Source organism: Carassius gibelio, chromosome A14, assembly GCF_023724105.1.
Source record: "Carassius gibelio isolate Cgi1373 ecotype wild population from Czech Republic chromosome A14, carGib1.2-hapl.c, whole genome shotgun sequence".
Taxonomy (NCBI): Eukaryota; Metazoa; Chordata; class Actinopteri; order Cypriniformes; family Cyprinidae; genus Carassius; species Carassius gibelio.
In genome coordinates this window covers 7,507,501-7,531,189 of record NC_068384.1, presented here as the reverse complement: position 1 = coordinate 7,531,189, position 23,689 = coordinate 7,507,501, and the positions used below count along the sequence as shown (strand labels likewise).

Sequence of the window (23,689 nt, the reverse complement as noted above, 5' to 3'; positions counted from 1 at the left end):
ACTTGTGCTTGTTTGTGGTGTTTAATCTGGAGTTGCATGATTCCTTGACATTGGAAAAAGAAAACTTTGCATTTGTTGAAAATGAAAACCATCTTAAAGACTCGTTGTAAAGGCTGCTTGTGATCTATTATGGCTTTGTGTGATGCTTCCCGTGTGTGTCTCCAGAGGAAGGAACACACAATATATTCTCAAGGGGGAAAAAAACTACATCGAGTGCAGGGATGAAAACAGTCCTCATTTCTGCAAGTTGGAGAAATCTGGTCCTCCACCGTGAAAGTTCCCAGAGATCTCTGCTCCGCTGAAGTCAAAGCCAGGGTTCTGTAGGAAAGAGTGCAGAGCGGAATCAGATCGAGATAATAGAAATCCACTTCTATTCTGTTTGGGGTCTAGGATTTATAGTTCTAGATGTATGCACTTTACAATAAGCTTCTGAATTTGAACACTACTTAACCATTGATGGAAATACTTGATGCATTTATTTATCGGTTCATATTCATTTGAACCATTAATCCAAATGGACCTGAGCTTACAAAAAAGGAACTATTAACAGTTGTACTTTTAATAAATGTAAAAACCGATTAATAAAATATTTAACAAACATATTGCTGGTTAATATTAGTTTATGCATTAGATTCAAGATTTTATTTGTCACGTGTAAGTTATATGACAAACAACAAGCAGTGAAATGTAGGTCTTGTATACTTTTTTTTTTTTTTTGACTGGAAAATTAAATGCGAAATAAGGAAATATACGAAAAACTATCAAAAATTAATACAAATAATGAAATGTATGGAAAATAAGAAAAAATATTAAAACAAATAATGAAATGTATGGAAAATAAGAAAAAAAAATTGAATACAAATAATGAAAATACAATTATATAGAAATATATGAAAAAATAATAAAATACAAAATGAAATATATGAAAAAATAATAAAAAGTTAATATTAAGTAATGCATTAATTAACATTAACTAATGAACCTTATTGTATGCTCACCCAGGCTGCAAAACAATAATAATAATTTAACCTTTCTATTTTTATTTCACTTCATAATGTATTTATTATATATTTAAAATTTAGTTTTTTTTTGAGAATTGTGATGAATGGAAGGTTTAGCATTTAAAAAAAAATCTTTTTTGAACTGTATAAATGTCTCCACTGAACTGTTGATTGATGTTACAAAATAAACGCGGCTCCTTTGATCTTCGTGGAATCCTGAGAAATACAATGTATCTGTTTCCACACAGACCAATGTTTCTTGTGTGTCAATCAGCATGTTACAATGATTTCTGAAGGATCGTGTGACTCTGGAGTAATGATGCACGGGATCACAGTAATAAACTACAGTTTAACAGATATTCACATAGAAACAGTGGTTTTAAATTGTAAAAATATTATACAATTTAACTGGTTTTCGAATGCTACCTCTCTCTGAAACCTCTCGAGCGTCAGCTTCCTCTGCATCTGATCCTGAACCCACGGATCGGCCGCGTACTCTCCCTCCAGCAGAGACTGCCAGCAGTTCCCAGCCTCCCGGTTCGACTTCATCAGGACGATCCGGATCAACTTTTTATCCTCTGAACGGCAGAACAGACACATGAAGCTTCTCCAGAGACTTATTTTGCCAGCTGAGGAAAGATGCATGCACTATTGACTCTGACATGAGTTTCAGTCTCACCTAACGTCCACGTGGCTTCATCGCCGACCGTCGATCCAAACAGCTTTCCCTGCGAGGAGACAGAAAACTTGAACATTCAGAGCAGAATTATATTGAAGTTGTATTTAACAAACTTTTTTTTTTTAAGTTGCAATTGAGCAATCTTTTCTTCCATGAAATAACTTAAGTAAAATTAATAAATATTTAGACAAACTATACAGGATTTCCAGTTAATGTCCTCTTTAAAGTGATGCAATACTTGTTTAATATTCATATTAATAATAATAATAATGCATTTTATGCATTTAGCAGATGCTTTTATCCAAAGTGACTTACAGTGCATTCAGGCTATACATTTTTTCCCATTAAAATCATTATTACAATATTAATATTTTACAAAATTTGTTGTTCCAAAATCGTATACATCATATAAAATATCTATGACAAACAAAAAGACACCTACAGAAAACTTGTCAAAAGTTTGGAAACACTATGATTTTTTTAAGTCTCTTCTGTTCACAGAGGCAACATTTTTATCTATCTATCTATCTATCTATATATATATATATATAGTGAAATATTATTAGAATTTAAAATAACTATTTTCTATGTGGAAATCTTAAAATGTAATTTATTTCTGTGATCAAAGCTGTATTTTCAGCAGTCTTCAGTGTCACGTGATCTTCAGAAATAGTTTTAATATGATGAAACTTTCCAATTATTATCAATGCAAAAACAATGTAAATAATAATACAATTAGCGAGCATGAGATACTTTTTATAAAGTACTGTATGTTTACGTTTTTGCCCATGTTTACAAAAATGTGTAATATATGAATGACAAAATTTCTGACAAAATCTTTGATAGCACATTTGAAAAATGATGTGCATAGTCTGATTAATGTATGGTTAGCAGAAGATGGCACGTTTCTAATCTCTCAACATAATCTCGTGTGGATCTCATAATAACTGGTTGATCTTCTCGATGCTCGTACCTTGAAGACCTGCTGCTCTCTCACGCGCAGATCGATGTGTTTGCTCGCGAGCTCACACTTGATCTCTTTGGCTGAAGTTCCAGGAGGAACATTGACTTCGATGAAAACCTCTTCCATAGTCTGGTACCACGAGCCCCACGCTGTTTTACACGGGATCACGCCGCTCTTCTCCTCAAAATGCACCGACATTGCTCGCTTCAGTGCGCTTTCATTAAAACGTCTGCTTGACACCCTACAAACTCACATCAGATTCAATAACAGATGACACTTTCGAGCTATTGCTCTCATGCTTTGTCGAAATGTCTTCTTCTCCTGCTGTTAACCGCTCGAGCGCGCCCTCTAGTGTTTCGGAGAGCGTGTAAACAAGAGCTAATTTGTAAAGTTTTATCAAATATTTACGTGATAATGTACACCCAGCGTCCCATTGTCGTGAAATATTGTTTATTTTGTGTAAAATACATCGAATGAGTTTAGCTGAGATTTATTTTACTCTTAAAGTTAAGAGAAATAATCGATTGCATCATAAACAAACAGGCTAGCAACAAGGCTGCAAAATATAAGTATATTATATAGGCCTATGTGTTGTTTATCAGTGTAATGCAATACTTAACTAATATTAGCTCTCTATATATGTAGTATTTTAATCAAAAGATGTTTAAAAAAGCTGATGTTCTTGGTTTTTAGCTGGGGCATAGTTAGATAAGTTTATTATAACCCTATGTTAGGAGAAATCAGAAAAAGCAACGACTAGGCGATGTTTATTGAAGCTGAACAATTCCCTTTAGGTCTTTATAAGATGTTAGTTTTACATTGATTTTTAAATTATATACATCTTAAAGAAAGGAAAATTCCCATAGATGTCTTCCAGATGAGCAAACACTTAAAATACGTCTTAAAGATTTAAATACAGAGCTCAAACCCTTACGAAAAATAACCATGGTTTTATTACAGTAAAACTGTAGTAACCCATGTTTTTTTGGCGTGTTGACTACCATTTGTATAGCCACAGATTTACTACAAATACCATGGTTAAACTATGGTTAATTTAGCAAAACCATGGTTAATTTGTGGTTACCATGATTTAACTATAGTAACCATGGTTTTTTGGTTTTATTTGTAGTAAAACCATGGTTAATAGACGCCTCGACGCCTTTGCTATCAGGGTAGCTGGTGTCTAGTTTGCTAGATATAACTACACTGTAACCTGTTGCTAAAAAAGCAAGTGGATTTTCCTAATCCTTTAATTTGATAATCCTGAAAGCATTTTAAGTCACATTCAGCCCCTCATTTACTGACAGTCATACATAAGACAGTGCTTCAGTTCATCATAGCATATTTAGCTATTGACTTTTTCACAAAAGAAATGACTCTTCTTTTGGCCTTGTTATGTCTCACAAGGTGAGTTAATGGACTAAGCATGGTATACTCACTTTAAATAAGTAAACTTTGATGCTTATTTAGGTCTAAATTCATGTAAAGGACTAATCAAGATGGCAGTCTCTTTGTGTAGTGTTGCAGATGTTTTAGGAAAGCAAAGGATCAATTCAGAAAATATAACACGGATTCTAGACCGACTTCTTGAGGGTTATGACAATCGCCTGCGTCCGGGATCTGGAGGTAAGCACAAGCCTCCCAGTATAGAAATTAAATCATTCAAATTAGAAATTATTCGAAATTTGAATAATTTGTCAAAGTTTCGACATTCTGTGTTTCAAAGGCGAGACGTTCATTTTTTTACTCATATCGAATACAATTTACAAAGTGATTTTATTATACTCAGAAAGCATAAGTAAAGTCTCGAATGTAATGTGTCAAATTACTTTTGTCAAAATAAAATAAAAATAAAACAACAAACTTATTCTTAAAATATATAGAAGAATAAGAGATCATACTAAACTCTTATTGTATTTTAAATGAATAAATAGGCCTACTTATTTTTGACAAATTGGTAAAACCTGCGGTTTGTAGGATTTTGGCAAAGATTGGGAAATATTTAATTAATCAGTGTTTTAGTAATGCACAGTGATCCTTAAATAGAATCTTTTAATGTCATCTAATGATTATTGTTCTAAATGTGCATAACAAGATTTTTTTTGTATTGTTACACTGAATGAAATTTTCTGTAAATCATGGTAAAAACGTATGAATTTTTGCTTAGGAAAAAAAAATAAAACATAAAACGGGAAACATTCTGATGAGCTAAAGCTGCATTAAACATCTATTGTTCACATGATTGAATACCCCTTTATGTATTTCACTTAATTTAGCTGTAACAGTATAATGGACTCACATGTAAATGTAATCTGTGATTAACTTTGCAGTGTCTGTAACTGAGGTCAAAACCGACATATTTGTCACAAGTTTTGGACCAGTATCTGATGTTAAGATGGTAAGAAAATACAGCAAGTTACATCTTTATTCTTGTGTTTTATAATTGTACAAATTTACAATAAAGCAGATAATAAGCTGCTGTATTATTTCCGTCTCACGCCTGCTCTAACTAATATCAGTATGTCAAGCCTCACCCACGCTATGCTTAAAAAGAACTTAAATAATGAATTCATATCAGTTGTAACTATATAAAGAGATCACGATTCACAGAAAGACGTTTTTCTGTCTCTAAGGAGTTCACTATGGATATGTTTTTCCGCCAAATGTGGGTTGACGAGAGGTTAGCCTTTCAGGGGCCTGTCGAAATCTTGCCTTTGAACAACCGCATGGTGGACAAGATCTGGACGCCCGACACGTTTTTTCGCAATGCAAGGACATCCCTCGCACACAACATGACGTCTCCTAACAAGCTGTTTCGGATCATGCAAAACGGGACGGTCTTTTACACCATGAGGTAAAACAATCAGAGTTGATGCATAGGTTTCAGTATAAATGTGAATGCTTTCATTAGAATATTATAAAAGCAAATAATTTAGGTCACCAAATAAATGCATGTTTCAGGCTGACTGTGAGTGCGGTGTGTCCAATGGTGTTGATGGACTTTCCAATGGATGGACACACATGTCCTCTCCTGTTTGGAAGCTGTAAGATCTGTCTGTTTGTCTGTTTTCGATCTATCCATCCTTCCATCCATCATTCCTCACCTGCTTTCTCTAATACCTTCAGATGCTTACACTAATCGTGAAATCGTCTACACGTGGAGGAAAGGTCTTCAAGCATCAGTAGATTTCCCTCCAGAATCATCAAGCTTACTTCAGTATGATCTTGTGGGTCAGACCTTATTCAGTGAAACATATAAATTCAGCACAGGTATGTTTTTATTTCATGTGCAATATTTTCCCTAAATATTACATATGTAGCATGCCAGATGTCTGTTTATTGGCTGATATTATGGAATGTGTTTGCAAAAAAACAAAACAAAACAAAACAAAAAAACACGTCTTGAGAGTCCAAAAGCATTGACTGCATGATTAATGTAAAAGTGTTAAATGACCCTTTAATTCAAGTTACTAAAGCAGAAAATATGATATCATAACTGAAGTCTTAAAGATGTCTATCAGGTGTTTTTTTACACAGCACCAACATTTGATAGACATCTATTATGATCTATGATTAAAGAAATCTTCTAAACATCTAGTTGACATAGGAAACATCCTGTATAGAAGTATTGAGAACAATCTCGCAAATGTCTTGCAAATGTAAATGCAGACGTCAAATAGACGTCTCAGAGAAAATAGACACAAACAATACAAAGCCAGAGCAGAACATCTGTGCCTGGATCCTGGATGAATCTGCTTTTGAACGAATCATTTGAATCAATGACTCAATGCTCCATTTATACAGACAGCCACTTGATTCATTTCTAAACGAATCATCAGTTTTGAACGAATCATTTGAGTCAATGACTCAATGTTCCAATTATACAGACAGCCACTTGATTCATTTCTAAACGAATCATCAGTTTTGAACGAATCATTTGAGTCAATGACTCAATGTTCCATTTATACAGACAGCCACTTGATTCATTTCTAAACGAAGCATCAGTTTTGAACGAATCATCTGAGTCAATGACTCAATGTTCCATTTATACAGACAGCCACTTGATTCATTTCTAAATGAATCATCCGTTTCGAACGAATCATTTGAATGAATGATTCCAATGAATCACTCATTAAGACAGGGGCTTGCTGCAACCTATTGGTGATTTTAGTGTCATATTTATTTATCAATAACGAGTCAAGGTACCAAAGACACAATACGCAAAATATGATTTGATTATCATTATCGGAAAATCACAAAATCAATATCGCACCCCTTATTGCTACGGAAAATGACTTATTTCATTGTGTGTGTGTTAAGAGTGACAAATCATGGTTGATACCCATCCAGCTTTCCCTTCTGAGAGGCAAACTAAGATGCTTAACTGATCAGGTCTGATTCATGCTGTCTGTCTTTAAAAATAGCTGCGTTATAATAACCCCGTTCAGTCTCTGATCGAGTCCCGAGGATGACCAGGGGCTCAGTAATGAGGGATTTATTGGCAAGCAAAACGGGCTTCCCATCAGATCTGTGAGAAATGGATCAGGCTCACATCCGAAAGAAAGTTGTGTTCCTGTATGACTTTGCCTTTTTTTGTAATTAAGGACAGGAATTAAGAGCCGAGAGCCAAAACTCTCTCTAAATGTTTTGGAGTTGTGTTCAGCCAAATGGGCTTGATCAGAGCATCGTATGGATGTATCGAATTTGCACGATTTGTCTTCATCAGTGTCCTCCTCTAATGTCTTGGCACCGTCTAGGTCTGTATTCTGTCCAGGTTGTCCATTTCTATCTTCAGAGGAAGCTCGGCTACCATCTCATCCAGACGTACATCCCATTGATTATGGTGGTTGTGCTGTCACAAGTCGCATTCTGGATCAACAAGGAGTCTGTCCCGGCTCGAACGGTGGCTGGTATGAGTGTGCATTTATTTAGTCAAAATACAATAAAATGTTAAAATATTATTACAATTTAAAATTACAGTTTTCTATTGTAATATATATTCAACTGTAATTTATTTATGTGATGCACAGTTGTATTTTCAGCATCATTCCTCCAGTCTTCTGTGTCTCTACTGTCACTTACAGTCAGTTTAATGCATACTTTTGAACGGTAGTGCATGTTATGTTTTATGGTTTCATTGTGAAATTTGAGGAGCAGTTTTAACATTTAAATGCACCTATTTTAAAATAAATAAATAAATAATAAGAATCATATTATTTCTCAAAAGCTATTTGCCCCCCCATCCCCCCCCCCCCCCCCAGTAAAGAGCTTCACTCACAACACGCTGTTGTCCATATTTATTCTATAGAATATCATACTACTCTTACTGTTGCAATACAGAGTATGTGTAAAACATCCCACAATGCAATGCGCTGGATTTGACCTTTCATTTCCAGTATAAATGAACTAAAAACTAATATCAGCTTCAATTTTTTTATGTCAGCCTCAATTCCTAATTGGTTTCTTGACTCGTTATTTTATTGTACAACAAAATTTTGCATTTTACAAAAAATAGCAGAATAACAGTGTTTGGAATTTGTATTATCATTTTACATACATGTATAACTTGGCTTTTATATATAATAAATGTTTTCATTACAGTAATTTACTAAAAATTGAATCTGCAACTTATTTTATTTCAGTTAAAGCAGCATTTTCAATTGAAAGTTTTTCATGTACTATTTATATTTTATTTCACATATATTTAAATGAATGAAAACAGTTTTTAATATTTTGCATTTAGGTTAACAATAACAACAATTAATACTTAATACAATTAATACATCTATATACAGATAATATACCAAAATGTGCAGTGTGCGGAGTATGCTGTGATTTATAAAACAGAGAATGGTTTATAATAATTTAAAAAAAATAATCATTATTTTAACTTCAAAGATGAAAGCTGAATGCCATTTGCTGAATCAAACAACACAAAGATGAGCACAACCACAATGGCTAACAGCATATTTAATATTGTTTTACATGGTATTTAAAAATGTATTATACTAGTGGTCTTAAAGGGACAGTACAGCCAAAAACTAAAATTTTGTCATTATTTGCTTAACCTCAAGTTGTTCTAAACCTGTCTGATTTTTCTGATAAACACAAAAGAAGATATTTTGAAGAATGTTAGTAACCAGACAGCTGCTGGTAGCCATTGACTTCCATAGTAAATTTGTTTTAGGTGAACTATCCCTTTAACTATTAGATGTTTAGTTTTTTTTCTGAATGTTTCTGGGATCATTTCCCATGTAAATCTGTAGTTGAGAGTTCCTATAATATCTTCTGATCTTCAGGAATCACCACTGTGCTCACCATGACCACTCTGAGCATCAGCGCCCGCTCCTCGCTGCCCAAAGTCTCCTACGCCACCGCCATGGACTGGTTCATTGCCGTCTGCTTCGCCTTCGTGGCTTCGGCCCTCGTTGAGTTTGCCGCGGTCAACTACTTTGCCACGCTTGAGGCCAACAGGGAAAAACGCCGGCTCTCCAGGGCCTCAATTCTGGAGTCTATAGCCCAAGGCAGCGACGACGAGCCGGAGACGGTAACTATCTCCAATTAACACTGTACTGTGGTTAAAGAGCACAGCTGACGGAGCTCCTGGTTATAAGATATGCACCACACGAGCGCTTTTCTTCACAAACCAATGAGCTGTGTCACATTTATTGTGATGCTAAATGAGTGTCGCTGCAGCTGCATATATGCACCTCCCAAAGGGACGGTTAAATACCTCTAAAGACATATTTAGCACGCATAACTAATCGTAACACATGGCTCGACTTTTAATGTGTCCACAAGCAAATTGTTCTGGTGTTCTGTGAGTCAATTACCTGTTCTCTTGCTGCCACGTGTGAATTGTAGTTCTTATCTGTTGTGCTGAGCTGGATATGGTAATTCGACAGACGTGTGGAGTCTCCTGGGACCGCTCTCACACGGGGAGCTCATGGTTGGTGTTTTAAAAATAGCCACCCGTATTAAAACTGCGAGCCATGACTCTTATAATCTCTCACCTGTGCTGCGGATCCACTTGCTCCAGTTCTCTCTCTGGCTTAGAGACTGGATGGGAAGGAAATATACGGGCACATTAAGTGCCAGCATGAGGGGTGAAGTTTAACCTCTTATTTTTATAAAGTGAATTTTTTTTTTTGAGAATTATAGCAAGGCTAATCAATATTTGGCTGTTTCGACACTGTTCGGCTGCTCAAATCCAGTCATTTTAATAGAAATCCATGCAATCTAGAATTTTGTTAGGGCTAAAGATTGCATGCAGAATGAACCAAATTTTGAAGAAGCGCAATTGTCTATTATGATGTGTAGATATTAGGGGTTGACCGATTATCGGTGCCGATATTAATCATTTTTTATTGTTATCGGTATCAGTCATTTTAAAAACCGATTTGCATTTAAATAATTTAAAAGCATTTAAGTAATACTTTTTGTCAGAGCCCTTGTTATTCTTAATTTTGACATTCATTTTAATTTTAACACTAGACATATATATCGGTTATCAGTCTACTTGATCTCCACTAATCGGTATCAGCATCAGGTCTGAAAAGTACATATTGGTCAACCCCTAATAGAGATATATAAAGTGCTGATAAGTCAAACCAAACAGCTTTGTTTTGTTCAACATGGTGAATTTGTGTGACAAACTTGAACCCTTGCAAATGGAATGTGTGTGGAAATCTTTCAGCAAAACGAAATTCTCAATTGTGTGAGTTCAAAAAGAAATGTCTAGTTTTTGCCTGTGATAAATCACTGAACAATGTTAAATGTGACGGCACCTTTAAGTCTTCAATAACAATTTTATTATTATTTAAAGCTATGTGTTTTCCTATCAGTAGAATGTTATACAGTGCTGTGAAAAAGTATTTGCCCCCATTCTGATTTATTCAGTTTTTGTGTATGTCTCATACTAAAGTCTTTCAGAAATGAGAACAAAATCTAAAATAAAGCAAAGGCAACCTGAGTAAATAGAAATTGGCTTTTAAATGATGAACATTATTTATTGTAACAAAAAAGTTTCAAATTGATGATCATTTTTGAAAAGCCTCTTTTTTGCTTCAATAAAAATGAATAGATAGATAGATAGATAGATAGAGGGACTGATTCAAGTCATTCACTGTTTGTTTTGTTGCAGCCTCAGTCTGATAATAGTGGCTTTAGCCGCAGAAGACGGGCAAACTCTGTGTTCGAGGCGCCCAGGACTCGCTATCCCATCTTCCTTCAGGGCTCGGCCGTCCCTCCCAATATGATGCTTGCAGGCACCAGTGCCATAGACAAATACGCCCGCATCCTCTTCCCTCTGGCCTTCGGGATCTTCAACCTCATCTACTGGTACATCTACCTCAGCAAAGACACCTTGGAAAAGCCCAGGTCTGTGGTCTGATATCTGCTAACAGACTGAAAAAAATGAACCACTTCACATCAAGGAGGGAGGTTTTTGTATTTTGTTTTTTCTTTCAGTTTTATTAGCATGTAATGAGATTAAATGTGTTCTCATGTCTTTGTGGGGCTCAAATGCAACTTTTTTTTTTGCTAAAAACAATGCTGATTAAGATGTAAAATCTAGTTAAGACGTTACCTTGTAATATTTATATTTAATAATTCCCATAAATCACTATTTTTTTATGTCTTAATGCAAGATTAATCTAAATTTACCTAAAGACGTACAATATATTTAATACAATACAGTACACTGTGCTGGGCACATTACTTACAAATTGTTGTGTTCAACATAGTTTTATCAAATGAAATGGTGAAATCCTCTCATAGCGCGCTGACGTGCACATGTGTAGCCTACATCATGCATCAATATAGTGAAGAGCTGAAAACACCACACGTGCTTCAGTGTGTGTGTGTGTGTGTGTGTGTAGTAGAGCACAAATTCCCAGAGACGTGTATAATAACACCTTCAGGGCCGCTGCTGGCCAAATGTGTGCCCTAATCAGGACTGTATTGTTGTGCCCCCCTTCCTCAAATATGATGATGAAAAAAAATGATGAAAAAATAACTTTAATCAAATAAAAAACTAAATGAATAAATTGTATTATGTACAAATCACAATTGTAGTTCTCGACATTTACCTGTGGCTATAACTTTATTATGACTCTATTTTATAGTCTCAAGCATTCAGAAATCATGCAAAAGGAAACCTAAATGATTTATACTTTATTTTAATATATATTAAAAATGTATAAGGTGTGTGCATTGAAGCTGACACATAAATGAACACATTACAATATTTTTATGACTGCAAGTCTTTCTCCTCAAATGCTATTGAGCTTCTAATTTGCGTTTGAGCCCATGTGAAAGAGTAGCATAATTTACATATGATTTACAGATTATTTTAATAAATATCAAACATTTAATTCAATTGTACATTATAGCTGACACCTACGTGAACAATTACAGTTGTCTGTATGAGTATAAGTCATTCTCCTCAAATGCTACTGACGTTAGAAAAGTGTATACCAATATCGCATGTAACTTTAGAGACGGTCCCTAAATTTGATACTGTCCAATATCAAGCCAAATTTATGTCTGTTTTTTTTTTTTTTTACTTTTAGTTTTCTTTTCTCTTTGCTGGATTGGATTCATCCATCAATTATGAACATTCAGCCGCAAACATGAGGTGCGCGAGGGATGGGATTTTTTTTTTTTTTTTGAGCAACTGGGATGGTGCCCACTCTGGAAATTGGTGCCCTAGGCAGATTGAGTCAGTTCGGCAGTTCGGAGCGGGATCGCGAATCATTTTAGTCATTTTGGGTATGGCGAATCATTTAAATCAGTTCGGGAGTTCGTAGCGGGATCGCAAATCATTTGAATCAGTTATGGGGATCGCGAATCATTTGAGTCAGTTGGGGAGTTCGGAGCGGAATCGCGAATCATTTATATCAGTTCAGGAGTTCGTAGGGGGATCGCGAATCATTTGAGTCAGTTATGGGGATCGTGAATCATTTGAGTCAGTTTGGGAGTTCGGAGCGGGATCGCGAATCATTTGACTCAGTTCGGGAGTTCGGAGCGGGATCGCGAATCATTTGACTCAGTTCGGGAGTTCGGAGCGGGATCGCGAATCATTTGAGTCAGTTATGGGGATCGCGAATCATTTGAGTCAGTTTGGGAGTTCGGAGCGGCTTCGCGAATCATTTGAGTCAGTTCAGGGATCGCAAATCATTTGACTCAGTTCGGGAGTTTAAAGCGAGTTTGCGAATCATTTGAGTCAGTTCGGGGATCGCAAATCATTTGACTCAGTTCGGGAGTTCAAAGCGGGTTCGCGAATCATTTGAGTCAGTTCGGGATTTCAGAGCGGGATCGCGAATCATTTGACTCAGTTCGGGAGTTCAAAGAGGGTTCGTGAATCATTTGAGTCAGTTCGGGATTTTGGAGCGGGATCACGAATCAGGAAAGATTCGCGCTCGTAAATTTTCAAATTGGCCATAACCTTTAATTCGTTGCTGCCAACTGGGGTGGCAGCAGGGGTGGCAAGGCTTTCTTTTATGGTGGCATTTGCCACCCTATGCCACCCTGGTAGATCCGCCCCTGCCTTTGACCTTGTTTATCAGGGGATTATTGTGTACCATATTGATGGGGAAAACAAAACAAAAAAATCAAGCAGGGTTTCCCAAACTGGGATTCATGAACCAGCTGTAGGGTGTTTATGAAAAACTAATAATTAATGAAATAATGTAAAAAAAAAATAATGTCATAAAATTGTCAAAAGCTTGGGAATCCCTACATTACATGAACAAGCATTAATAAACATGAATATTACATGGCCAAAGTGTTCCAGGCTAAAACTTTGTAATAATTAGTAACGGTAAACTGGATATGATGAAATTATAGTATATTATTACTCTTGTTTATATGAGTGGAAGATACAAAAATTTAGAACTGGAGTGAATCAATAAATTATAAATAATTTACCGACATGGTGTGAATAATATGTAATAATTTATGCCATAAGCATTTTAAAAAACTAACTTGTCTGACCTGTATTTATTTATTTTTTCTGTAAAGAATGTAGGATAAACACATGAGACAAAAGTGATAGCATAATTGAGAACTCTTAGGCCTCTTAGGGACGAGGTCTTGTATTGGCAATTCTTTGCTATTCATTTTTCCTTAATTGGAAATGGTTTGGCTATTCATATTTATGTCTGTTCTTGAGCTTATCTTCTCAGCTCCACAGAATGCTGTAGATGTGTTTCTCAGGAAACTATGATGGCACACAGGTTTGCACTGGATGTGTTATCGAGGCTGTAAATACATGAATAATTTCTGAACCTAAAACAGCCGCAGGACTCGAGCAGGTGAAGACAGGAGAGATGATGTTCCTTCTGGGTGACTCTGTTGCTGCGGTTCTTGAGGTTAGAGCCCCATCCAAGATTTATCAGGGCCAACTCTTTACACACACAAAAAAAAATCATCTTCTGCATTTTTTTTTATTCATCTGATTTGTTCAAAGGGATCATGATGCAAACGTCACACTTAATCCCAAATTTCCCTCAATGCCGAAGGCGTGAGATTTACAAAATCAAGAAAATCAACACATCCTCTCAAAATAGAGTCACTTATCAAACGCAAACTCTAAAGTTTCATTATTTGTGTTCCTGAGGGGAGCTAAAGGCAGTCATTTGAGGCCTTTTGCAAAGTACAGCCTGAAATATAAGATGCGATAATCTACAACTTTTTAAATGGCATCGCTCTGCGCATTAGCACCCAGATTTCACGCGGGAAAAAATGATTTGCATCAAACATTAATCATTGACGTCAGGATACAGGTGATGAAAGCGTGTGCGAGGCTGTGAGCCGCTGTATCTCTGCTGATCTTGTATTTGTCTTTTCGTTGTGTTTTATCTCCACAGGGAGATCGAGTGAGCTTCTTCTGAAAGGCTCCAGATGTATTCAGCAGTAAGACCGTGCTCTCCTTTCGACCGCTCTCTCACTTTCATCATCTAGCAACTTCATCCCTGATGGAGCACGAGGCTGTCTGACACTATTTGACAAGCATTTGATCCTGTTTCTTTCCTGTTTTATCACCCATATAGACTTTCCACTCCATTTGCCTTTACTGTATATTCACAGCCAAGGGCCACGTCGTTATACTAGCCCTGGTACATTGCAAACCCTCCTCTGGTTCTGCTCTAGTTCTGCATGTGTGTGTGTGTAAGGAGTTGATGACATAATCTACAGCTCTCTAACTGGTGATGCAACATTGAACCAATGCTTTCAGTGGCCTGCCCTCTACAGAGACACGGCTCGCACTGCACTAGATCAAAAGCGCCGGGTTTATACTGACAGCTTCAAAGATTTCGCCTTGAAAATAAAGGAGAAAAAGTGCATCCATAGAACTGAACTTTTACTAACACCATTCACACGCATACGTTTTCAGACCCGTACGGTGTCTCTCTTGACGTGGTGGCGCTGTGAAAGAGGGATGGAGTAAATCCCAGTGTGGGGGGTGGATAATATTTAATATGTATTCTCATATTACGGTCTATTTGATGTTGTCTGATGTTTCTCTGTGCATCCAGATCTCGTCTCTCTCTCTCTCTCTCTCTCTCTCTGTTGGGAGAACATGCTCATGCCCAGGAATTGTGTTTATCATTGTAAATGGCTTTTAAAACCCAATGTAGCACTGAATTATAAACATGGAGGTGCTAGTGTAAAAATCTCAGTAATTGATTACATTGTTGTATAATGCATTTATGCATTAGTGTTTTTCGCCCAACTAGGATATGTTTTCTTCATATGTTGTATTTGTCTGATGGTCCAGTCATGCATTCCACTAAACATTTTATGTTTAACCCTCATGTTGTGTTATAGTCATTTTTGAATTATTATTTTTTTTTTTTAAATAGTAGTTCATGTTATTGCATCGTACTAAGACTTTGCTCACACAGGGTGTATATATTTATATATACAGGTGCTTCTCAATAAATTAGAATGTAAAGGAAAAGTTCTTTTATTTCAGTTATTCAACTCAAATTGTGAAACTCGTGTATTAAATAAATTCAGTGCACACAGACTGAAGTAGTTTAAGTCTTTGGGGGGTTTTTTGGCTCACATTTAACAAAAACGTATTTTAAACATATTAAAATTTGAATACTTCATAATACTTCAAAAAAAAAACATTTTCAGTGAATTGTTGGCATTCTGGAAAGTATGTTCATGTACTGTACATGTACTCAATACTTGGTAGGGAATCCTTTTGCTTTAATTACTGTCTCAGTTCAGCTTGGCATGGAGGTGATCAGTTTGTGGCTCTGCTGAGGTGGTCTGGAAGCCCAGGTTTCTTTGATAGTGGTCTTCAGCTCATCTGCATTGTTTGGTCTCTTGTTTCTCATCTTCCTCTTGACAATAGCCCATAGATTCTCTCTGGGGTTCAGGTCTGGAGAGTTTGCTGGCCAGTCAATCACACCAACACCATGGTCATTTAACCAACTTTTGTTGCTTTTGGTGCCAAATACTGCTGGAAAATGAAATCAGCATCTTCAAAAAGCTGGTCAGCAGAAGCAAGCATGAAGTGTTCCAAGATTTGTTTGTAAACAGGTGCAGTGACCTTGGTTTTCAAAAAACACAATTGTCCAACACCAGCAGATGACATTGCACCTAAATCATCACAGACTGTAGAAACTTAACACTGGATTTCCAGCAACTTGGGCTATGAGCTTCTACACCCTTCCTCCAGACTCCAGGACCTTGGTTTCCAAATGAAATACTAAACTTGCTCTCATCTGAAAAGAGGACTTTGGACCACTGTGCAACAGTCCAGTTCTTCTTCTCCTGAGCCCAGGTAAGACTCCTCTGATGTTGTCTGAGGTTCAGTAAATTCCTTGACACTTCTGTGTGTGGTGGTAGAGTTGGGTCAGAGTCCACCTTTGTCAAGTACGAGTCAAGACCAAGTCCTTAAACATCAAGTCCAAGTCCGAGTCCAAGAGGGGCCGAGTTGGACTCAAGTCCGAGTTCTTAAAGGTCGAGTCCGAGTCGAGTCCGCCCGAGTCCAGAAAGTAATTAAATTAAAAAAGATTATAAATTGGTATTGTAAATTTTTACATTCTATTCATATTTTAACCTTTCAACCCATTAAACCAATGGAAATATAAAAATGTATAAAAAAATACCACTGTTACATCTAGTCATTGCCATTGAACATTTTTATTTTATGTCAACAGAACTAGTTTCCTATCAAAAAAGGTTTCAAAGGTTTTATTGTATTATAAGTGCATGAAAATACAAATGATTTATTATTGTATCACACTATATTGTCCTCCAGTACATCGGAAAGTGTGATAAAATAACTAACTATCTATCTATCTATCTATCTATCTATCTATCTATCTATATATATATATAATTTTTTTTATTTTTTTTATGATTCTAATCTGTATATTGTAGATTATGTATAGGCCAAAGGGGTTTTCAGCGAAATTGGACAATAATTAAGAATCTAAAGACTGTTTAATAGGAATAAGGGATGACATATGAAATATCTGTACTGTATTTATAGTTAATGATGACACATTCACAAATTGAGTTTGTAGTAAAAAGAACATGAACACGAGTAGAGCAGCTGATGATACTGAACTGCAGCACGTGCTGGTTTGAGCGATTCTCGTTCTCGAGTCAAGAACCGGTTGCATCGGTTTCCAGATCATCAGGACACTCAACCGAAAACCGTTTCTTTCGGACACGTCCGATTCGAGAACGGAGCAGCTGACTATGGGAGCTGATGATACTGCGCATGTGTGATTCAGCGTGAAGCCGACTGACTCACTGTGCATCTGAACCGAACTGATTCTTTTGGTGATTGATTCTGAACTGATTCTGTGCTAATGTTATGAGCGCGGGTAATCCGAGGGCTTGAATCAAGGGCAATCTGGTGAAACGTAAATTCATTTAATAACAAATTCATCGCAATGGATTATGTTTAGTAAGTGGATCATGGTTTCTGCGCTGATGACACCTAATTTATTTACTTTATATCTTCAAGACTTAAATCCTCGTATGCACATAATGGCTGTTACTGTATTTGGGTGCGTTGTTGCAAAACTTAATTGTAAACTTTTCATGATTATGATGTTTTTAACTGACTGAAGTTATGATTACTGACTTTATATATTTGAATGTTTGATAGACTTGACGCCATTACGTCATCACCAATGACGAGCGTAAAAGACCTGGTGAACCGTTTTTTTTTTTTTCAACCGGTTTATTGAATCAAATCTAATTTCTCATCTCAATTTTATGCTGGTTTTATTGTTACACATGACGCGGACTCGACTGTACTCGGAATATTTTCCGAGTCCATAATGTTCAAGTCCGTATCAAATCCTAGTACAAATTCACCCGAGTGCGTGACAAGTCCGAGTTCATTCAAAATTGGACTTGAGTCCGGACTCGAGTCCGAGCACAAGTTCGAGTACCCCAACTCTATGTGGTGGCTCTTGATGCCTTGACCCCAGCCTCAGTCCATTCCTTGTGAAGTTCACTCAAATTCTTGAATCGATTTTGCTTGACAATCCTCATAAGGCTGCAGTTCTCTCGGTTGGTTGTGTTTCTTTTTCTTCCACACTTTTTCCTTCCACTCAACTTTCTGTTAACATGCTTGGATACAGCACTCTGTGAACAGCAGCTTCTTTGGCAATTAATGTATGGCTCCTTGTGAAGGGTGTCAGTGATTGTCTTCTGGACAACTGTCAGATCAGAAGTCTTCCCCATGATTGTGTAGCCTAGTGAACCAAACTGAGAGAACATTTTGAAGGCTCAGGAGACCTTTGCAGGTGTTTTGTGTTGATTAGCCAATTGGACTGTCACCATTTTCTAATTTGTTGAGAGTGAATTGGTGGGTTTTTGTTAAATGTGAGCCATAATCATCAAAATTAAAAGAACCAAAGACTTGAACTACTTCAGTCTACAACCATACCTAATAGACTTGCATAATTTTATTAGCATAATGAGAAATTTACTATCAGTTTTAAAATGGCAGGAACACAAATTAGAAAAAGTATTAAGTAATAAAAAGCACAAGGGTTAAAATAGTTAGAAGTCATTTAGTGTCTTATTGTATTCACGACTTCTTCACATCTTTAATGACCTAATTTGTGTGTGTTTTCTGTGGTTAATTTCCAGTAGCTTTGAGGTCATCTGTATACTAGTGAACTCCTGAAATGTATATATATACATGTTGTTACAGATGTACAATTAAAATCATCAGGAAGATGGAACAAAAATATCGGTGACTTGTCCTGCACTCAGGGGCGTGTTCAACTTTTAGTCCAATCAAATGCTTTCTAGAATGAAAAGCCCCTCCCCTAATAGCCTATACCTACTTTTTTATCATTATTTTTTTTTTACTAGCAATAGCAGGCTACTCTTCACGGTTGTTCTCTCAAACAAGACCACTGTCCTGTTTCAATGGGAGATAAATAGCGATTATGAAGCATTTCTTTTTTTTTAACTGTAGCTACTGTGTTGAATATGTTTCGTCAGTTTCTCTCACAATAAACACACATTGCGAAGAAACTCTCAGTCGCTCTTTATTTTGAGACCTTAAAGCAAATGTTAATGACTATGACGGGCTACCTTAAGTTCAGTATGACTGAAACCCCTTCGTGTCACCTTCAGGAATCCATCAACTTCCACATTTACACAGGACTGAAAATGCTGCATGAAGATCACCTGATGTCTTCTTCTTCTTGACTTGGTTTATTCAGTCGTCCCTTTAATTTTTCCCCCGCAATGGAAACAGCTCATCCAGCATCATCAGGAGCTGCTCTTTGATCTGGAGCTGCGTGTGCGCATGCGCAGCTCATTGCCTTCGCTGCACTGGCTTCAGTAAGTTGGATGTGCGCTGTCTTCATCATCACATCCATAACCCATCAAAACTGTTGCAATGGAGAGTATCGGAAAAACCCCACATATCTTCTTCTTATGTCCGCTGATCGTGGCCGTGGCGTGCGCGCAAAGGTAGGGTTGCATTATGTGACGTTTCGGAACAGAAAATGCTGTGTTTTTGGATGCAAGAAGAATTTAAGAGCATCTCGTGATATTATTGCAGTAGCAGAGACCCGAGCAACATGCCGGTGGTCAAAGACACCGTGGACAGACTCATGAAAGGATACGACATTCGGCTGAGGCCAGATTTCGGAGGTAAGCTAATGCATGTGTAAAATTCGTATAATTGTTGCATTTGGGTTGTCACGCGCACTGACATGTCCAATTATCCATGCAAGCCTTGTTCATTCATCCCAGTCTCTGATCAGGCGTGCATGTCAATGCTTGAGAAAAATGAACGCATGTTTATTTCCTGCAATTTTGCCATTTTATCTTTTCCCAGAGAGGGACGCTTAAGTTGGGGATCGATTCGATTCGCACCGCAACTTTTGTTGCATCATGACTGCCAATTAAATGGCATGCTTTAAAATCTCCTTTGATGCACGCGCACTGATACGAGTCCATCGTAGAAGATGCTCAAGCTGTTATCGATAGAAGGACGCGTTTGTCAGTCATGCAGTTGCATTGGTGCCTTCACCTCCAGTGGCTGTAACAAATCAACAATTTCATGCGCAATGCCACGTGAATTTGGGGTGCTGATGTTTCATGTACATATAATACATGCTGTTTCATAGATAGAATGCCTTTAGTGTAATTTGGCACAATCTATACCTGAAGGTTCAAGTGTGGGTATGTGCATGCATGCAATTTCCTTATTAATAATTTTTCCTTTCTCTCCACCAGGCGCTCCTGTGGCGGTGGGGATGAATATAGACATAGCCAGCATAGACATGGTATCCGAAGTAAACATGGTATGTTGCATGGAACAGTTTTCCATATTTGTTATGTGTACATGTGTTAAAATGCAATGTGTATGCACGCGAACTTGAGGCGCACCAGCTGATGTGGCTCACACATGATGAATAAATGTGAAACTGCAGAAGTTCATTGGCATGCTGCGGTATCTGCTCTGCATTTCGCTGCTGACATTTGAATTCAAAACACACGCGCACTGGCGCACTCGCACGCGCACCCGCACGCGCTCCGCATGTCTCATGCCCAGCTGTTTGATAGAAACAGGCACGTTCGTGGACGCACCTTTACACGCTGTGACTTGGGTTTAATCGCACATCTAGTTCAAGGTGAGCGTCGCCCTCTCAAGGAGAAAGACGCACGTGCTGCGGATGCGGACCGAACCACGCGTTTCATTGTCGATAGAGAGGGGTTTTGGAAGATGCACGGCTATAAACAGTACCAATCGACGTTTTTTCTGATGCATCTTTGTTTTAAAATGCTTATGCATGAAACTGTGATGTAAAGCAACATAGTGTTGATGGGGAACCCTGAAAAGTTCATCTCGCGCAAGCGCAGCCTCTGTCGGAGGTGGATGTAATTGCAGGCGAATATGCATGGCTGTGAAATTAAAGATTTATGGCTCGTACTCATTGCAGCTTTATCATTTCAGTGGGGGTGATAGAGTTTGCATTCAATTCATTTCCCAGTCGCTCCTTTTAACTCGATGAAGGTGAAGTGGCCTGTGCTCGGAGCTCTACATTTCCTTCACTATAATCTGTGTTTAAAACAAAAGCATGCCTCCTTTGCCAGTTGAGTTCACACATATATATTAATAGCGCTGTAGGTGGTGCATGCACGCAAATGATCAAATCTATAATGGAATTTCATTAAAATTTGAATGGTGTGAATTATCTTACCTGTTAGTCCTGGAGTGGATGCTTGAACCATCAAGGTCAAGAAATCCCATGAACATAGAACTGTTTGGTCAAGTCACTTAAATTAATAAAATCCTAAAATAAAACAGCAATTTCTGTAAACTATTATAATTTTTTTTGTAGTGTTCCTAAACTTTAAAATATTTATTCAGCTACAGTTTACTGGGCTATTGGACAAATGTATTTTGTTTTATTTTTTAAGTGCGTATACATCATATTCCACGAATAAAGCAAACTTTTCCCCATTATTTAGTATTATTATTTATAATATAATATAATATAATTATGGGCAGAATTTTTATTTTTTTTGTTATGATATCTATTAAATAGGCTATTTGGTAAATTATAGGATTAATAATTCATTAGTGTATTTAACATTATTAACCTATTCATAGACATATAGACCAAATGTCTATCTCCCCCTCTTTAAATGTGATTTTGGCCTTTGCCAGGTCTTGACCTTTTCGACTGACATAAAACATGATTTGGATTGGTTTCATATCTTGAACTTCAGCCTTGCTGCCAATGTTATTTTTATAAAGAATGACAAATCAAATCATTTTCTTAAATTTAAAGTTGACCAAGAACTGTTTGGTCCCAAACTACTAATTAATAGATTAATTAGGCTAATTCTTCAATCCTGTTACATCCAACCCACTGTTTATATTTATTTTTTATCATATTATTATTTTTATTTTATAAAATTTCTTTATGTTTTTTATTATTATTATTGTTAATAAAATTTTTATAAAATTGCAAAACATAAAATAAAATATTTCAACCTTTATGATGATATTTAATTTGACATTTTCTATGTTTTATTTATTTTGTATTGTATTATTATTATTATAATTTTTTAATTTTTGTGATTATTATTATTATTATTATATAAAATTGCAAACCTCATTGAAAATTAATTACAAAATAAAAAAACTTAATTTTATTTCAACCTTTACGATGATATTTAATTTGACATTTTCTATGTTTTATTTATTTTTTATTTTTTATTGTATTATTATTATTATTTAATTTTTGTGTGATTATTATTATTATATAAAATTGCATACCTCATTGAAAATTAAGTACAAAATAAAACAGCTGTTAAAAATTTATTTCAACCTTTGATGATCATCACCATTTTCTGAATGATTTATCCATTTACTAATCACGAACGACAGATATATAGCACTTAAAAATAACGGCAGATGCTTCATACAGTTCAGTGATGTGCTTACAGATCACCTTTATAGATCTGTCAGGTTTGTTGCTTGCTCGGACGAACTCTGGAATCCTCAAGAGTAAAAAAAAAAAAATGAAAATCGTTGTTTTCTGCAGCTCCAGCAAAACTGGATTTTGACTTGAGCTCGCAGCCGACAGGGTCCTCCACTATCCCAAGGATTGACAGGGTTGATCTGGGAGCCTTGCAGCCATTAGTATCTGATATTTCCATTCAAAGCCAACATGCATCATGTCTCACTCTCTCTTATACACTCTTTACTGCCTCGTACCAGTCTCATTAGTCCAGCACGATGCATGCATCTCAGACAGATGTATGATCTCTCAATTAGGAGTGGCACTGATGCCCCAGGTGTCTTTGCTTCAAGCATTTTAATATGAAAACGAAGCAGCCCCCTTCTCTTCATCTCCTCCTGTCTGCAATTTCACATGCATGTAAACAAGAGCATTCGCTGTGTTTAAACATGGCCAAAGAAGCCTCCACCAAAGGCCACCCGTGTCGTTCGGCAATGCAAATCTTGAGGCCAGTCTACGCGAGTTGCGTTTTCGTTGCTTGACATTAAAATGCGGGCTATTTTTGGAGAAGAAGCAAACGCAGGCCGTGCTCCCCGGCTCAGGCGCTTTCTGATGACTCATTTGAGTTTGGAGGAAGCGTAATATAAATGGGATATTATGAGATTCTGATCGATCTGTTTGTCACCCATGCTTTTTCGCACTGGCTGAGTGCATCTCTGGCTTTCTCGCATAAATTACACTTGAAATGCCCTTTGTTTACGGACGGGACGGAGGACACGTTGAACGGTTTTCTCTGAAAACATAATAGTCACTTCAAAGAAAAAGATGGGAGCATGCTTGTGTTAGCACATAGGCTAAATAATTACCGGGGCGGAAACATTGCCCTTATATGTATCATTATCCTGACAAGCATTAATTGCTTACATGAATAAGAGGCAGGGCCGTGCAATGATAGCCTGCGAAATAACAAATGGATGAAAAGACAAATTTAGACTCAATTAGATCGCTCGACTTAATTAGTACAAGTGTGTGTAATTGTTGCTCATTTCTGGCTGTAGTCAGT

General features: G+C 36.8%; 3 protein-coding genes across 7 annotated transcripts in view; 2 read left to right on the top strand and 1 right to left on the bottom strand.

Annotated features, from left to right (window-relative positions):
• Positions 1–2: 2 nt before the first annotated feature.
• Positions 3–2,975, bottom strand: nudcd2 (NudC domain containing 2). The gene is made up of 4 exons (XM_052614953.1): positions 2,654–2,975; positions 1,681–1,729; positions 1,428–1,579; positions 3–318 (listed from the first exon to the last, which is right to left on the bottom strand). Exons 1-4 carry the CDS (start codon positions 2,840–2,842, stop codon positions 235–237), a joined length of 474 nt encoding a protein of 157 aa, XP_052470913.1. The 5' UTR covers positions 2,843–2,975; the 3' UTR covers positions 3–234.
• A 969-nt stretch (positions 2,976–3,944) lies between these two features.
• On the top strand, positions 3,945–15,456 carry LOC128027382 (gamma-aminobutyric acid receptor subunit alpha-4-like). 4 transcript variants are annotated; one of them, XM_052614951.1, is made up of 10 exons: positions 3,945–4,051; positions 4,151–4,270; positions 4,975–5,042; positions 5,278–5,498; positions 5,606–5,688; positions 5,771–5,914; positions 7,402–7,554; positions 8,944–9,191; positions 10,788–11,023; positions 14,515–15,456. In XM_052614951.1, exons 3-10 carry the CDS (start codon positions 5,040–5,042, stop codon positions 14,525–14,527), a joined length of 1,101 nt encoding a protein of 366 aa, XP_052470911.1. In that variant the 5' UTR covers positions 3,945–4,051; positions 4,151–4,270; positions 4,975–5,039; the 3' UTR covers positions 14,528–15,456. The 4 variants fall into 4 exon arrangements, 3 of the variants coding, with proteins under 3 accessions (XP_052470911.1, XP_052470909.1, XP_052470910.1); XR_008186680.1 differs by having other exon boundaries at positions 3,957–4,051; positions 4,164–4,270; positions 10,788–14,016; XM_052614949.1 differs by having other exon boundaries at positions 3,957–4,051; positions 4,164–4,270.
• Positions 15,457–19,043: 3,587 nt separating this feature from the next.
• gabrb2a (gamma-aminobutyric acid type A receptor subunit beta2a) overlaps positions 19,044–23,689 on the top strand; it is a 37,510-nt gene continuing 32,864 nt past the window's right edge. The window contains exons 1-3 of one of the 2 annotated variants that reach the window (XM_052614948.1): positions 19,044–19,618; positions 19,710–19,801; positions 20,390–20,457. In XM_052614948.1, the coding sequence (XP_052470908.1) occupies positions 19,545–19,618; positions 19,710–19,801; positions 20,390–20,457 (234 nt within the window). In that variant the 5' untranslated portion in view covers positions 19,044–19,544. The remainder of the gene's footprint in view (positions 19,619–19,709; positions 19,802–20,389; positions 20,458–23,689) is intronic. The other variant, XM_052614947.1, reaches the window with a different exon arrangement.

Excerpts from the sequence above, each read along its gene's own strand:
- LOC128027382 (XM_052614949.1), top strand. The coding sequence starts at position 4,017 with ATGACTCTTCTTTTGGCCTTGTTATGTCTCACAAG. Across the intron at positions 4,052-4,163 it reads GCCTTGTTATGTCTCACAAG|TGTTGCAGATGTTTTAGGAA; the intron begins GTGAGTTAATGG and ends CTCTTTGTGTAG. Across the intron at positions 7,555-8,943 it reads CCCGGCTCGAACGGTGGCTG|GAATCACCACTGTGCTCACC; the intron begins GTATGAGTGTGC and ends TCTGATCTTCAG.
- nudcd2 (XM_052614953.1), bottom strand. The coding sequence starts at position 2,842 with ATGTCGGTGCATTTTGAGGAGAAGAGCGGCGTGATCCCGTGTAAAACA. Across the intron at positions 1,730-2,653 it reads GAGAGCAGCAGGTCTTCAAG|GGAAAGCTGTTTGGATCGAC; the intron begins GTACGAGCATCG and ends GTCTCCTCGCAG. Across the intron at positions 1,580-1,680 it reads TGAAGCCACGTGGACGTTAG|AGGATAAAAAGTTGATCCGG; the intron begins GTGAGACTGAAA and ends TCTGCCGTTCAG.